General features: G+C 54.2%; 1 protein-coding gene across 5 annotated transcripts in view; it reads right to left on the bottom strand.

The window, feature by feature from the left end:
* Positions 1 to 1,917: 1,917 nt before the first annotated feature.
* Positions 1,918 to 16,118, bottom strand: part of LOC117867416 (NADPH--cytochrome P450 reductase) — a 69,276-nt gene continuing 55,075 nt past the window's right edge. For 4 of the 5 annotated variants that reach the window (XM_034752421.1, XM_034752420.1, XM_034752422.1 and 1 more), the window contains 8 exons: positions 14,071 to 14,187; positions 11,651 to 11,769; positions 9,896 to 10,077; positions 8,483 to 8,632; positions 6,571 to 6,838; positions 5,554 to 5,699; positions 5,020 to 5,105; positions 3,666 to 3,810 (listed from right to left, as the gene is read on the bottom strand). In XM_034752421.1, coding sequence (XP_034608312.1) covers positions 3,666 to 3,810; positions 5,020 to 5,105; positions 5,554 to 5,699; positions 6,571 to 6,838; positions 8,483 to 8,632; positions 9,896 to 10,077; positions 11,651 to 11,769; positions 14,071 to 14,187 — 1,213 coding nt within the window. Of the gene's footprint in view, positions 3,811 to 5,019; positions 5,106 to 5,553; positions 5,700 to 6,570; positions 6,839 to 8,482; positions 8,633 to 9,895; positions 10,078 to 11,650; positions 11,770 to 14,070; positions 14,188 to 16,118 lie in introns of all 5 variants that reach the window. The other variant, XM_034752419.1, reaches the window with a different exon arrangement.

Consider the following 16,118-nt stretch of genomic DNA (forward strand, 5'->3'; position numbering starts at 1 on the left):
TCCACCCCCCCCTCCTTGCCCCCGGGGGGGGGTTGTAGGGGGGGGGGGGGGGGGGGGGGGGGAGGGGGGGGGGGGCAGCCCCCCCCCCCCCCCCCCCCCCCCCCCCCGCCATCAAGTCATTGGGCAGCAGAAGCAGAGTGAGGGAAGAGGATGCCAAAAACCATAAAGGAAGCAGTGTGTGTAGCTGGTGCTAGAAAGTAGCTTGGGGCCTTGAGCTCTGACTTCCTCACCAGCAGGGTCCCTGAGCTGCCAAGGGCAGGTCTCCTGGCTGGAGCAGCTGTGCTTGGCTGGCTTGTGAGCGGCTGGGGGAAGTCTGAGCAGGTACCCAGCTTTGGTGCAGGGGAAGATGGGTTGTGGAGGGGGCTGTCCTACCTGTATTAATGTCTGTGCCTCGTTGTCAGGAAGCTCATCCAAAATAAAGGGAGGAAGGGGCGATCCCTTCCCATGACAGAGCCGTCTCTGACCCCAACCGCTCTTAATCCACTGGTGGGGTAGTTGATGTTTTGATGGAAGGAAGAGGGCTGGGAGGGGGCAGTCCATTCTTACTGCCTAGGGCCTGAGCTCTGCTGCTGAGGGGTAAGTGTGAGACTGGGCAAGGGGAAGACAGCCCCTGGCAGGGGAGGGCTCTGTGCAAAGCTAAACTCAGCAGTGAGGCTCTTAACTATCAGGAGCGGTTTGTCCTCCCCTCTGCTAGCTGCTTGCAGCAGGCAGGATATTCCTGGCAGTGACAGGGAGGGCGCTGCACAAGCCTGAACTAACACCTGTGGCAGAGCCTGATTTCCAGCTGAGGAGGTGGGCTGGGTCCTTGCTCTCTTGTCCTGGAAACAGGGCTGGCTCTGGTTTATCCCTTTTAGTGTAGACATACCTGGCATCTGTGCAGCTTCCCTGCTAATGGTGTTCAAGCTAGCCCAGGGGTATCTGCACTTGCGGCAGGGCAGCCAGACTGCTGCCGAGGGGAGCAGTGCATCAGTAACAGAACCTGCCTTGGTGGCAGTCCACATTTCCTTCTGACGGGGGAAGTGAGTGCCAATCATACTGCTGAACACGGGACTGGCTGCAAGGCCACGGTTGTGTTCCATCAACTCTCCCCTGGCCACCTGTCTGGAAAGCGAGCAGCACTCTGGGCCAGCCTGGGAATGAACAGAGGTGGGGCTGGCGGGAAGGAGAGAGGCCCAGTCTGCAAATGAGGTGAGCAGCTGAGGGGAGAAACTCTGCCGCCGTTTGAGCTGTGGGGGGCTGGCTGTACTGCAAGCGGAGGTGTGACAACCGGGTGTGGAGCCAGGCCCGAGCGCGCTTGGATCATGGCCAGGTGTGGAGCCAGGCCCGAGCGCGCTTGGATCATGGCCGGGTGTGGAGCCAGGCCCGAGCGCGCTTGGATCATGGCCGGGTGTGGAGCCAGGCCCGAGCGCGCTTGGATCATGGCCGGGTGTGGAGCCAGGCCCGAGCGCACTTGGATCATGGCCGGGTGTGGAGCCAGGCCCGAGCGCACTTGGATCACGGGCGGGAGCTGCACTTCAAGCCTGTCTAGGGCTGTACGGGTGTGACTAGCCCAGGCTGCTGAGGGTTCATGGCTACTGGGAAATGAGGCCAGGTGGAGCCTGCGTGCACAGCCCCCTTGGGAAGTGAGCTTTAAACACACTGGAGCCAGGCTGGGCTTCGGCTCCCTCCCCCCCTCTCTCCAGCACAGGCAGAGGTTAAGTGACTTGCCCAAGATCTCAGAGGAAAGGCTGTGGCAAAGCAGGAATGGACACATGGGCAGGTCACCTGTAAAGCTGTTCTCACCTTGTGCCCTTTCCCCTTGGCTTTGTGAAAGGAGGTGGGGGTGGGAGGGGGAGGTGACACCCCAGGCAAGAGGAAGTTACTGGCTGGCTCTTGCCTCTTGGGTCGGATTCTCACTGAAATGAAACAAGAGGCAACTGATCTCACGAGGCAAAATAAAGCCCCTGTTTTATTCCAAGGGGACAGTATATTTAAAATTATTTACATTCATGGGACAGGCGGAGAGCTTGTCCATGAGCAGGTCTCAAGCCGGGGTGAACGTGAAACCCAGATACCAAAACCGTGTGTGGAGAAGCGGCCAAGGGGGTTCAGTTCATGTGACTACCAAGCACACGGGAGCCCAGTCGTTCTCCCTGCTCCCCTGGGCTGATTGCAGCTGCACATTAGTGCCCCCTGCAGGCCAGTAGCTGGAATTACTCCCCCCCGCTCACAGGAGGCGGCTTCAGCCATCTCCTGTCCCCTGTGACTAAGGAATCAAGATTCAGTGGAGGCAAGTGCTGCAGTTAAGTCCCTGACCCACTCCAGCAGTGGCTACACATGAGACTCAAGACCCAGGCCAAGGAAGCCGCCCTGGGAGCTGCCTTGCTAGTCCCTGGAGGTTAGTGATGGCCGGGAGCGAGCCATCCTCCCCCTGGGATGGTCTGTTGCTGGGGTGGGAAGTTACAGAGCAAGTCACCACTTTGCTGGGACGTGAGCATTAAGCCACTGGGCATCAGCTCCCCACCACCACTAGCCAACTTACTGTGAGGCCCATAGGATAGAGCGGGGAGTGAGGCCAGGCCAGGGCTGGCCTGGAGAGAGCTTCGTGGCGGATCTGGTGGCAGATCAGGCGGCACTGGCACAACTCTCGCTAGGTGCTAACGGGTTCAGAGAGCAGGTCTCCAGCCAGAGCAAAGCCCCACTCCAGAGACTCCACTCGCAGCAGGGCCAAGGACTGGGCAGGAGTTTACACCAGGGCGGGCTCTCAGCTGGCCAGGGCTGGTTGCAGGCCACAGGAGAATTTCAAAGGGCACTGACTCTGGTGTGCAAGGCATGGGGGCCCTGGCCGTCGGGCAGAGCTGCAGGCTGCCCTGTCACAGTGAGGGGGGCGCACCCCAGCACCGTTGCTCAGGCTGAGTGCCACCAGGACAGGACCTGGTGCTGGAAGTCTCATGGGGCAAGGGAGACACGGGGCTCTGCCAGTGGAGACTTTGATGCCCTGCGAGGGAGCGAGACAGTCTCTCCCATTTGCTGCCCTCAGCCCTGGGTCGCTTTCCAACCCAGCATGCTCCAGGCTGGAGCTGTTAAAGGTCGCCAGGGTCCAGGTCTGGACCACAGCTCTGCCTGGATCACCACCAGACCGTGCCTGAGCTGGGGTGCACTGGATTGTCCCCCAAAGAACGGGTTAAAAACTAAGGTAGCTCCCTGGGAGAGGAGGTGGCATGGGGGCCTATGCGACTAGCCTGAGAGGCTAGGGGGAGGGGGGGAAGGGTGGCCCCACCTCAGTTTCCACAGGAGCACAAAGGGGGGGGGGGGCCTGCAGCTGGTTCGTTGCACAGACAGCAGGGCGGGGCGGGCGGCCCGGCCAGCGACCTGGCCTTGCCCTGCACTGCGGGGGGGAGGGGTCTTCAAGCCCTGACTCCTGCTAGTTCCCGGGGCAAGCCCGGCCATCGCAGTGGAGACGCGTCTTCCCCCAGAAAACCCAGGGGGATTCCAGCAGTTCCCGCTCCGCCCTTCGCAGGGCTCTCGAGAGCAGTCTAGCGGAGGGGGGAGGCGGGTACAGAGGGCGATTACCAGGTGAGGGGATCTAAGGTTTAGTTTCGTTTCAGTGGCACGTTCTTGCAATGGCTGGGGCAGGTCTAGCAGCCGTCTGGGAATCCTTCCTCTCCCCAGCCCGGGAGCCCGGCTTAGCTCCAGACGTCCAGGGAGTAGCGGCCCTTGGTCATCAGTTTCTTTACATAGTCCACGGCCTGGGGCTGGGTCATGCTCCCGAACTCGGCCACGATTTCGTAGAAGGTGTTCTGCACGTCCCGCGCCATGCTGCGAGCGTCACTGGAATGACAAGGACGTGAGTGAGGGCGGGCGTCGTTCCTCCACCTCCCGTGGATCCACAGCCCTGGGGGAAGGGGAGACTACAGAGGCCAGGCTGGCCTAGCCAGCATCAGCCCCAGGTCTAAGGAGCTTGGCTAGTGAGGGATCAGAGGGACACTGAGCAGGTAAACTCCATGTTATGGTGCGTGGGCCACAATCCCCGGGGCCAGTGGCCTGCACTGCGTGTTAGCCTGGCACTCGCTAACCTTCACAGCACCCCTGCATTGCAAGGAGCTGCCCCAGCTCACAGCCTGGGAAATCAGCAGCGGGGAGGTGTCTTGCCAAAGGCTATTTGACAAGTCCATGGCAGAGCTGGGGGAGAACCAAGGAGTTCCTGGCTCCCAGGCCTGTGCTTAGACCAGGCAGCTGTTATTCCATCCCCAGCTGTGCTGGGCGGAGGGGAGGTGTGAGAGCACATCACTCACCGAACCTGGCCCTGGCCCCTTTGCAGCCACCTCTCCTCCCTCCCTGGAACCCAAATGGCCCCTCCTCCTGCCCCAGGCGTTTCCCACGATACTCTGATTGCACTGTGGGCACTGACTGAGCCGGCAGCCCTCAGCCCAGGGAGCTGCTGGTTCTACCTCTCCCCATTAGTTCAGCAAGGCCCTTCTCCACGGACGCTCTGCAATGGCTCTATTCCCAGCCTCTCTCTGCTGGGCCCTGAGAAACGCAGTTGTGCTAGGAGCTGTACGTACAGAGACACAGCCTGCCCCAACGGGTTCATTGGCTACAGAGACACAGGGCGGGAGGGGAAGCTGGGGACCAAACCCAGGGCTCCCATGTCCGCGCCCATAGCAAGGCCTTGAGCCTGCCACCTGCTAGCAGACCCTCCCTCCCGTATGCTGCCCCAGGGACTGTGGCCGGAAGCAGAGCCTAGCACAGGACAGTGACGGGGATGGCTCCACCGCCTTTGAGGTGCTAGCCCCCACGTATGAGAGTCGAGAGCTTTGCTCCTTCCCTTTCTCTCTCACACACACGTCACCGAACCCAATGGATGGTTTAAGTGAATCCAGCCACATGGTGCAACCCTTAAAGTAACTCAAGGTGCAAACTCCTTGTAAAGCCACATGCCAGCCCCCTTGACAATAGGGGCCAGCAATGGGAAACCCCGGGTTATCCCACAGTCCAGCCGATGCAATTCAGCCCGCGAGGACCCCGGGCTGGCCTTACCCGCACACGTAGATGTGAGCGTTCCCCTCGTGGATCAGCTTCCAGACCCCCTCTTTGTTCTTCTTCAGCAAGTGCTGAACGTAGACCTGGCAGAACAAAGGCAGCTGGGTTTAGCAGCGCGGGGAAGGGAGCAACGCGGATTCCGTGCACCGAGCTGGCCGCTTCATCCCAGAGCTGCTGCATGTCCCTCGGGGAGGGAACCAAAGCTGCTCAGGGGACGTCAGTGGGCCTGACCCTCTCCGGCAACAGCCTGGGGGGGAGGGGAGGGACATTAGGGCAGGCTCTCAAGCCAAGCCGGAGTGCAGACTGGCGCTCCCCACGGCTGGGGCACCTCCCCATTCACGCCCAGCCAGGTGCACTCTGCAGGGCATGGAGCCGCCTTGCTCTGAAGCACATGGGCAGGCCGATGCTGCCAGGACACGGTTGGAGCAGTAGCCTGGGCTGGCGCTGGCAGCTCCCAGGGCCTCTCCTCCTGCAGCACCCGCCCGCACATGGGCTGGAGGGAGGGACTGGAGCCTCTTTGCGGGGCTTTACCTTCTGGGCTTGGTCCCTGGAGAAGGCGACGTTGAGCTGGGTGAGGGCTCCCTCCTTGTGGAACTGGGCAAGCTCCTCTCGGTACAGGTAGTCCTCGTTCTCATGGCGACAGCCGTAGTACAGCACCGTCTCGCCAACGTCCTTCCCTGGGACCCAACGTGACAGCTGTCAGCCCAGGCCCGCCACCTCCACGTGGCTAGCTAGCCAGCTACTGACGGGACTTCCACGGCACCTAACTTCCATTGCTTTCAAAGGGATGTGGGCCTAAGTGACTTTGACAAGGTCTGTGGCGGAGCAGGGAATTAAAGCCAGGTCAGTGGCCCATCTGTCCACACTACCAGGGCTAGCAGAAGGCAGCAACCTTCTACACCCGCAGCCACATAACCTCCTGCTCCGAGGAGCCCACAGAGGAAAAGGGACCTGCTCCCCTCCAGCAGTGTGTGCTGGGGTAGGAGCTGAACCTGGGGGAAAGGGAGCAGTTACCCCTTGTTATCCCAGGGACCCTGGGTTGCAAGTGAACACAGAGGATGGGCTGCCACTGGTGCCCCAAGTGCACCCCAGGGTTGCTCCATAGAGCCCCACTATCACAAGAGAGCCGTGATTGGCCCACAGTGCTGTCAGTTACCACAGGTCTGGGTGGGAGGGGGTGCCCCCTACAAGCCTGCACACCTGCAGCAAACCGTGCCGACGTAGGTGACTGGGGGATGCGTGGAGTGGGAGGGGTTTACAGGAAATAATCAGAACAATGCTCCCGTAACAGACGGACTTTTACATTCTAACCTTCAAAAACGCCAAACCCTTACAGCTGCTGAAAGTCTCTCCCCTCCCGCCTCCCCAGCTCCCCCACACATGCTACAAGAGAGCTACTTCTGAAGCCCCCTCAGGAACGAGCCACAGCTGTATGGGAGGGGGCCCACCTCTGGCAGCCACTGGATACTGGCACTTTCGCGAAGAGGCAGCACATCCAGTCGATGGCTACTCCGGGACCAGCTGATCTGGCACCGCTGTTGCACTCACCTTGCTGCTTCAGCCAGGCCCGTTCTTGAACGAAGCCAACGAACGGGGCGATCCCAGTCCCGGGCCCGATCATGATGACGGGCGTGCTGGGTTTGAAAGGCAACCGGAACTGTGACTTCCTGACATACATGGGCACCGTCAACTTGTGCCCGTTTTCATTGGGCACCTTGTTCTTCAGCCAGGTAGTGGCCACTCCTTTGTTCAGCCGGCCTGTCTTGGTCTCGTATTCCACAACCACAGCGCAGATGTGGATGGCGTGAGGGTGAACCTGGAGCAAAACCAAAATTGGTAGCAGCTTTAGAGAAATGCAGTCACCCGTTTGGCTTCTGGGCAGCCCCTGCGGGGGAATGAGTCCCATGGGCTGTCCATAGACAAGAACCAGCAGCCACTGGAGCGGGGAAGCTAACAAGAACGGTTAGTTCAAGCCACTCTTTCCTGCAGCTCTCAGATGACAACCCAAGTGGACCTCCTGCTAAAGCCACAATTTATACCCCCTCTATCTTACACGGCTCCACAGGAACAATTTTGCCTCTATATATTCCACGCAGGGTACACCTCCATTGCAGTCAGAGGTGTGACTGCAGCACCAGCCTTGATCTAGTAACAACAACAAAATTTCAGGGTCTGTGCAAAAGCATCTGGGGGTCTGGCCTTGGCCCGCAGTCCACCTATATTGCCTACCCCTGTGCTAGAGTCTATCATCAAGGGAGTTGTCCTTTAGTGCCCTCTGCTTGGAGGAATGCCAGAGCCCTGGTGAGCGGATCTCCCTTCCCCTGAGCAGATGGGGTTAGTTGCCCAGCAGGACAGGGAGGAGACGGAGTGCTGGTATGACATGCTCTCTACCTGAATCCTGTACCAGTCCCCATCTCCCTGCATTATAATCATATAATAGGTATATCTCCGCATATTTATATCTCCTAGAACTAGAAGGGACCCCGAAAGGTCATCGAGTCCAGCCCCCTGCCTTCACTAGCAGGACCAAGTACTGATTTTGCCCCAGATCCCTAAGTGGCTCCCTCAAGGATTGAACTCACCCCCCTGGGTTTAGCAGGCCAATACTCAAACCACTGAGCTATCCCTCCCCATTGCAAGAAGAGTGAGGTTTTGCTGCACCCCAAGTTCTCTCTGTTAGAGCTAGGGATGGAGCCAGACCTCCCTCCAGCCGGAGGGGCAATTGGGGGGAATATGAGCTCTGCGTGTGCGCGTGGGACGTGTAACCGTGAAAGTATGCTGTGATCTGCACCGGGAGTTCCCGAGGATGCACCCCTCACGCGAAACCAGGTCAGATCCCTGGCCCGAGCTGTTCTGCTGCTTCTCTCCAAATTACAGCGCAGGACGGTTTAGATTCAGCATCCCGTTGTCCTGAGCTAGCTTGTAACGGCATCTCCAGCCTCGCAGGACACTTATGACTGCAGCAGAACTAAAGCCAGGTGAGTCTCAGGCCTGGCGCACACTCAGAGCGGAGGTATAGGGCTCTGCCCCATTCTGAGCTCCTGGTACAAAATGTGAACGAAAACAATCCCAAGGCCCGGAGCATTTACCTCCAGAACCCACCTCACTCCCAAGCCATGGAAGCAGGGCCCTAGAGCAGCGAGAGCAGAGCGAGGCAGCCTCAGGGCACCAGAGTGGTAGCTGTGATGGAGACACTGAATCTGTATCCCATGTTTGAAAGAAAGTACTGTTTGCCTTTGCGACCAGGAATAACAGGGTGCACAGGATGTGTTTCCTTAAAGGGGAAATCTCTACATTCCTGTCCCAGCCCCTAGATGCCCAACCATGCAGGGATCTGTCAGGATGGCTGGGGGGGTGGAAAGGGAGAGGACTCTCTCAGGGTTGCTCAGTGGCCTAGATCACGCCAAGAAACAAAGTCCTTCACCAGGGCTGATAGATTGCCCGGCTCCTGGAGGCTCACCTTGGAAGAGGAGGCAATCGAGTAGTAACGGGCCTGCAGGCGAGGCAGCAGCTCACAGAGGTGGTCGATGGGAGGTCGGAGAGAAGGTACATCCTGCAGGATGGCTAATATGTTCCTTCTGGCCTCCAAAACCCAGCTGAGGTACAGCGTCTAGGTGCACAGAGGGTGTAGACAGGAGAACAAGGCAAAGGTGAAATCCTATGGCCTGTGAGACACAGGAGGTCAGATGAGAGGATCATAACCATCCCTCGTGGACTTAAAATCGGTGACTCTATCGGACATCAGTCACCAGGTTTCCCATCCCTTCCTTTGGCACAACGAAGGAGCAGCTCTGTGTAGGAGAGCTCAGCAACATGAGAGGACATCGTGGCGGAAAGTCAGGGAGTTGCACTGAGATGGATGGGGCTGGGGGAAGTTAGTTCTGCAGAGCAAATGGGAGCACTCTGCCTGCCATCAGCAAAGCCACTCCCAGGGATACCTGCACTCGCGGCCTTGAACTTCTCCCCCAGAATACTCCTCCGCCCACCCCACCCTGCCAGGCGCTACCTCCCTGCCCTGTCACGTGGCACAGACCAAGCATGATAGGACTCTTGGGGTTCACCCAGGCTCCCACCTAATAACCAAGGCAAGCCACCGCTAAGGCCTCTGTTCGTTCTCTCCACCGGCACCCGGACACTTGGCAGCGACAAAAATTAGGGGCAAAATTTTCAAAAATGCCTACAACACATAGGCTCCAAAGTCCCATGTTCAGAAGTGACTGAGACACGTGGGTGCCTGAGTCTCATTGGAGGTCAATGAGATTTAGACTCCTAATGCCAATGTTTTGGGAAAGAACAAAAAACACACACACTCATCAAAACCTTCCTTGTCTTTCTCCTGTCTACCTGCTGCTGCCCAAGGCTCTACCAGGGATTTGTAGACACCTGGCTGTCTCTGGTGGATATTCAGGGGTTTAACTACTCATGACACCTAGTTAACCCTTTCCTAGTGGCAAAACCAATTACAAGGTTTGTGGGCCATTATTTACTTTAAGTATGATCTTCCCCCCGTTTTGCCTTGACACATCATCAGCCTTGGACACGTAGATGGATAATTAGTTCAGCCCCAGTTACATTACAAAGAGAGTAAAATATTTTATATTTACCACAAAAACAAAAAGTCTATGTAAATCCTCATACTTCAAGGCATAAGCCAACCTCTGACAGGTGTCAGGAAGGAACTTCTACAAACAAGATACTCCCTGGTTATCTATCCAGGGCTTCCTCAGACCATCCTGTGATGGATCCAGTAGCAGCCAGTGTCAGAAAGAGGACACTGAGCTAGACAGACCCATCTGGCAATTCCTAGACAGGCCACGCAGAGAGAATCCCCATTAAACAGCCTCCTTGCCCGCCAAAGCAGTGGCGTGCTCACCTTCCCCTCGGCAGCGGAAGACGCCATCTTGCGGAGGTGCTCCTGCTCGTTGGGGTCTGTGGCGTACTGAGCCAGCTCGTACAGGACGTTGGTGCGCGGCGGGTTGGTGATGTCCAGGTAATAGGTCAGGGCTGTTCGGTACGTGGTGGGGCAGGGGAACGGATGCTTCTTATTGGATTCCTCTGGGGAAGGGAAAAGAGGTTGAAATTCAGCGACACTTGAGACTCTGTGAGGCCATTAGAAAGGAAGTTCACAAGGAAGACCACATTTATGGGGAAACAAACACAAATTATAAATTAAATTAATGGAGATATCCTATCTCCTAGAACTGGAAGGGACCTTGAAAGGTCATCGAGTCCAGCCCCCTGCCTTCACTAGCAGGACCAAGTACTGATTTTGCCCCAGCTCCCTAAGCGGCCCCCTCAAGGATTGAGCTCACAACCCTGGGTTTAGCAGGCCAATGCTCAAACCACTGAGCTATCCCTCCCTCCAACAGAAAGGGGAACTGACTTCACGGAAGGCAGTGTGGCCTAGTGGATCAAGCACCCTCAGAACAAATCTGTAATCACTAAGTGTAGTTCACTCTAATCACCAGCACAAATGCTCCGTGACTACCACGATGACCAGCCACGTAAGCTGGAGTTAATTCAGGTTAGTGAGCTAGGAAAGACCCCAAGGTATGCTGCCTGTGGCTGTAACAGACAGAGAGGGCACTGCAGGCCGGGATCTTGTCATCACTACCTGCATGTTACAGTGGACAAGCTGCTTCACTTTCTGGAAACTGGGGCACTGGTTCTCGGCCACCAGGAAGTTGCCTCGAGAGGGCAAAGCTTGGGTGTCCCTGCCTATAACAACCTGTTTTCAAGGAATCCAGTCTAGGCTACTGCCCAATACAAAAGAACAGAATGGTAGGTGGGAAGGCCGCACGCCGTGTCCTTTCATAGCTTTACATGCTGTCCTGCCAGAGCGCCGTCGAGGAGGGTCAACCACCTTGGCTGAGTCTGCTGAGAACAATGTGTGTAAGTAAGTGCAGTGCTGTGCTGAGGGGGTTATCACTGCACAGTTCAATACACCGCAAGTCAGGGACGAATCCTTTGATTAAATCATGGCGCTAGGGAACAAGTGCAGTTCTGGTGCTGCAGAGTATCCGCTAACGTAGAGGGAGGACACAGCAGGCTCGCTCTGGTACCCTGTAACTAGGGGCATGGCAGTTGTCTCACTTGTGCATACAGCTGCGTAGCACGGTCACAATGGAGCTACTTAATTAGGTAACAGCACTCAAACTCGGCAGTAATCCTGTCTCAGTGCAGGGGATGGAACGGACGACCTCTTGAGGTCTCTTTGAGCCCTATGTTTCTAGGATGAATTATCTGTATTTTGGTGGCAATAAGCCATGGTCTCAGACCAAAACTCAGCAGCGCTAGATGCTGTACAAACACAGAACGAAAACATGGTCCCCGCCCCACAGAGACAGCAGGATCGGACGTTCTTCCTAATCTGGGTCCTGACGGAAAGGCAGAAGGCGCAAATCCACTGCCCTGATTCGGAGAGCCTCAGGCCACGTAGGATCCAAACCAAACGATCCTTCTCTGCAAAAATACTGATCACGTGATCAAAAGCAGTTCTTCAGTTCGTCTCATCTAGGAATAACCCCGCTCTGCATAAGTATAACACACAAACTCAGACACGCCTAAAAGAAAAGGAGCGATTTTCCGCTCGGCTGCTGGAAAGATGGCTCTTGTTTGGACTACTAACCATCCAGGTTGTTTAAGGACATTATCACATCCAAATCTGCGCCCAGAATCTCGCCGATCTGGTTCACTAGTGATGTGTCGTTGGCTGGGTACACAGCAACATGGTCCCCGGACTCATACCTAGGGAGAGGAAAAGGATGTCAACATGCAACACCAACAGTGGGTCACGTCCAGTCAGACAGATGCAAGCACACCAGCTAGAAGTGCAGCACGAAGTGGAACATGCAAAAAGCGTCTCCTTTACAATCTGCAGTGAATTATTATCTGCATTGATCTGTAGGGGTCAGGGAGATTCTCCGTGCTTGTTTAATCTAAAAGCCAAATACGAGTCATAACAGGGAGGCAAAACTATTTTATTACATGCTTTTGCACTACGTGGCCCCTTTGGAATAACCATTTTTAAAAGGTGTCTTTTCAGGAAGACGGACAGACACCCCACGCCCCCCGTGCAATAGGTTAGTTTCAGAGTTAATTCAGTGAAATATCATCACTTTTGGTCCAGGTTAATTTCATCTTTAGATTCAGCTTCCCCCCTCTCCCCCAGCGATCACAAAAGCATAGGGCCAAATTCTATCCCTTGATATCCAGAGTGAAAAGGGAGCCATGTATGCACAGCAGAGAGCAGAATCTGGTCCTTCGCTGCCAACACACCTAGAAACTAAGCTAAACAGCACCAGGTGGATCATCCTACGTTCTTGAAGACTCCCTAAACTTAAGTTTAGGGGTGAAATCCTGGCCCTACTGAAATTTCGTCACTGACTTCGATAGGGCCAGGATTTCACCCCAGAAAAGATGCCCTTTGCCTCTGAATCCAAAGGACCCTAAGGCCTCTGACACCTTCCTCTGCTTTAAGAGTACACCAGCTAAGTTTCTGCACCCTCTTCTACAGGCCTCAGCCTGCCAGACACCAGAACTAGCAAAGCCACTTACTACTATTACAGAGGTTTAAGTATAAGGTTGCCTGTTTCAACCTCAAAAACAATGAGGAATCTGGTGGCACCTTAAAGCTAACAGATTTATTTGGGCACAAGCTTTTGTGGGTAAAAAACCCACTTCTTCAGATGCATGGAGCAAAAAGGACTGGAACTGAAAGGGTGGGTGGGGGGTAAGACCTGCTGGACCCAGGCTAGAAAAGACACCTCTGGCCTGTGAAGGACTCTACCTGAACCAATATCTAGGGTGAGGAATTATTATTTGTAATCAGTTTCTTTAGTGAATCTAGCTTAGTTTGCGTGCTTTGTATAATTTTCTTAGTAATCTGCTTTGCTCTGTTTGCCACCTCTTTATCCACTTAAAATACGCCCTTTTGTAGTTAATACGATTATCTATTGTTTATAACACGGGTAGGCAACCTATGGCATGTGTGCCAAAGGTGGCACGTGAGCTGATTTTCACTGACACTCACACTGCCCGGGTCCTGGCCACCGGTCCGGGGGGCTCTGCATTTTAATTTAATTTTACATGAAGCTTCTTAAACATTTTAAAAACCTTATTTACTTTACATACAACAATAGTTTAGTGATATAGTATAGACTTATAGAAAGAGACCTTCTAAAAACGTTAAAATGTATGACTGGCACGAGAAACTTTAAATTAGAGTGAATAAATGAAGACTCGGCTCTCCACTTCTGAAAGGTTGCTGACGCCTGGTTTATAACATAACCAAGTTTATACAATTTCTAAGCTGGGGGGCGGGGAGCTGTGCATACCTTCCTCCACTTCAAGGGAGGAGGCAAACTTTATATAACTTTGGGCTTGTACCCCCAAAGGGGGTGTGAACATCTGGGTGCTGTAGTAAGTCCCTTAAGTGGAGTCCTCCCAGAGCTGATCTCAGTGTCTGTATCTTCTGCAGCTGGGGTGGGCCCTGCCTGTGCACTTTGCTGGAGGAGGCTTAAGAGCCGGGCTCAGCAAGACAGGGTTCAAGGGGGCCCAGGCTGGCAGAAAAAGGCAGGCTCAGTGATATCTTCAGCACCTCTGGTAATATCTCAGGGGGTTCAGCCCATCACAGAGGGATGCCTGAACAGCACTGTTGGAAGTGCGGCCAAAAAGATTAGTGTCCTGCTCCCATTACGATGCTCTCTTCTTCTAGCATATTTACTGAAGAAGGAGCCCAAAGAACACTAGACTGCAGCTCTAGGGTTTCCTCAACTGTTACCGACACATACCGCCACCTCTGGGGTGGAACACGGCAGCCGTTCTATGACCAAACAACACAGTATTTAAGACGGGAGGAAGTAACTGCAAGGAGAAATATAAAAATTGATCAAAGTTATCCTGATCCAAAACCTTTGGGTGCCAGAAAGCGCAATAGTGAGCCTCCGTTCTAAGCTGGACAAGTCAGGCACGTGAATTCCCAAGCTTCACTTATGGTCCCCCCACCTCGTCCCAGTATAAGGAAAATATCCCACAGTGGAGGGGTACCTGATTTTGGAGCCAGAGATGTCCAGTTCCAAGTGCATGAGGTGCCTCTCTCCGCCCTGGTTCAGTTTTCGGTTCAGGGTAACAGGTGCCAGGAAAGGGTTCTTTGCATCGAACGGGCTGGAGGGAACAGCAAGCACTCCGTTTACAACCAGACTGGACTGTATTCTTGTTCTGTGCAACTTAAAGCACTAGTAGTTTCACCCCCACTGCACTGATCATTTGGTGCGCTTTCTTCCTTTTTCTAATGGAGCTTCTCTCTTTTTTTTTTTTTGATAGGTCAGTAGTTGACTTTACACAGAGTAACAGCTGGCTGGCTTGGTAGCATGAAAACATTAATGGACAAGACCTTCCCTGTCCAGGTCCTTCTACTTATGGGTCTCCCCATCTATAAAATGGGGATACCATCTCTTTTGTAAAGTGCTTTGAGATCTACAGATGAAACGCACTATATAAGAGCGAGGTATTAATATTACTGTTCCCACCACAATCTGACCCTCCCACTTCCCTGTATGGCAGGAATACACTTTATTCCACTTTGCAGCACTTGGTTCTAGAAGACTCCCAGGTCACCACCTACAGCCTGATTGCTGACGCATGGGGACGAATGCAGAGCTCCCTGCATTAAGTCTACAAGTAGGTGGCTGGGAGATTACAAATTAGTCTCTTTCCACTTACAATTAGAGATGTGATGGCCCAGGTTCTTTTGATAAACTTTAAAACAGTCCCTACAAAAATAATAAAACCTAGCAGCGAATCTTCGCCAACAGCACAAAAGTAGCCAAACCAAAAGAGAGGAGACACCCGCAACTCCCTCCCAATCTTACTCACCCTCATGCATCTCCCACCTCCCCAAAAGTCCAGGGAAAATCAATAGGTTTTGCAGAATGCCCACCCAATCCAAGTTGCTACAGGTGCTGCTTTAATCAAGGTTACAAAGAAAGGGCTTCAAATCCGGCCTGTAAGTTTGTTCCTGCCCCGAGGCAGATGCCAGCACGTAGCACTTTAACTACCTGGTATGTAGGTGCAACAGGTACATAGGCACTAAAAGGCTTTTCTAGAGCACATATCCTCATAGTGTCTGAGCAGCACATATGCACTAGTGAATTGAGCCCAAATGCCCAGGTGAGATAAGGAAGGATTATAACCTCCCCTCGTACTGATGGGGAAAACGAAGTGCGGAAGCAATTTCCTCTAAGGCCATCCAGCACGTCAGTGGCCTGCAATGTGCAGGTCACACTAGATGCTCATGGTGGTCCCTTCTGACCTTAGAGTCTATGAGTAGCAAAGCCAAGAACAGATCCCTGATCGGACTGGTGTTTGAGACGCTAAATGAGCATTCAGCCTCTCAAATCTGCACACTGTTAAAAAGCCCTGGTTAAAAACATGGCCTCTGGTGTTTAGAGCAAGTACCAGTTCCTTTCTGCCAGAAAGGGGTGTTTTGTTACAGCCTGTTCTAAGTGTTGCAATTCCCCTGTAGCTCCCAAGAGGGAAAACAGCTCCTGTGACCTGAACACAGCTAGCATTTCTCCCTCCACAGCATTCTGGGAGGGTGCGCAGCGTTTCACACATGCCAGAGTCATGTTACCAAATGCGGCACCGCTCATGAGCCAACCCAAAGAATCGTTGCCTAAGGGGAAGAACAACCAGTGTCCTCACTGAGAGGACGCAGAGGGTGACCTTGCACCTGGTATCAGATGACTTTCTGTTGGATCGCAGCTTCGCTGCTTTACAGGGCCAAACCTCTGAAGGTTAAACAGACACCGCGGGGAAAATGCAATTGACTTTTCATGAGGTTTCATCCTCCCAGGTTCTGTGCCAAGCGCTGGTTTCTGTCTGCAAATTGGTGATGCTGTCCCCACCCTCTCTGGAGCATGTTTCAATAGACATTGCAACATGTGCATGAGTCTTCTGAGAGTCACATGGGTTTTCCTCGCTGGCCTTCTACACTCAAGGGAGCAGAGGGTATTTCACAACACACTGGAGTTCTGAATCCCTCCTTGCTGCTACTTGCGACTTCCTTGCAGGAACAGCCATTCCAGAAGGGCAGC

The sequence above is a fragment of the Trachemys scripta genome, chromosome 18, assembly GCF_013100865.1.
Source record: "Trachemys scripta elegans isolate TJP31775 chromosome 18, CAS_Tse_1.0, whole genome shotgun sequence".
Classification (NCBI taxonomy): Eukaryota; Metazoa; Chordata; order Testudines; family Emydidae; genus Trachemys; species Trachemys scripta.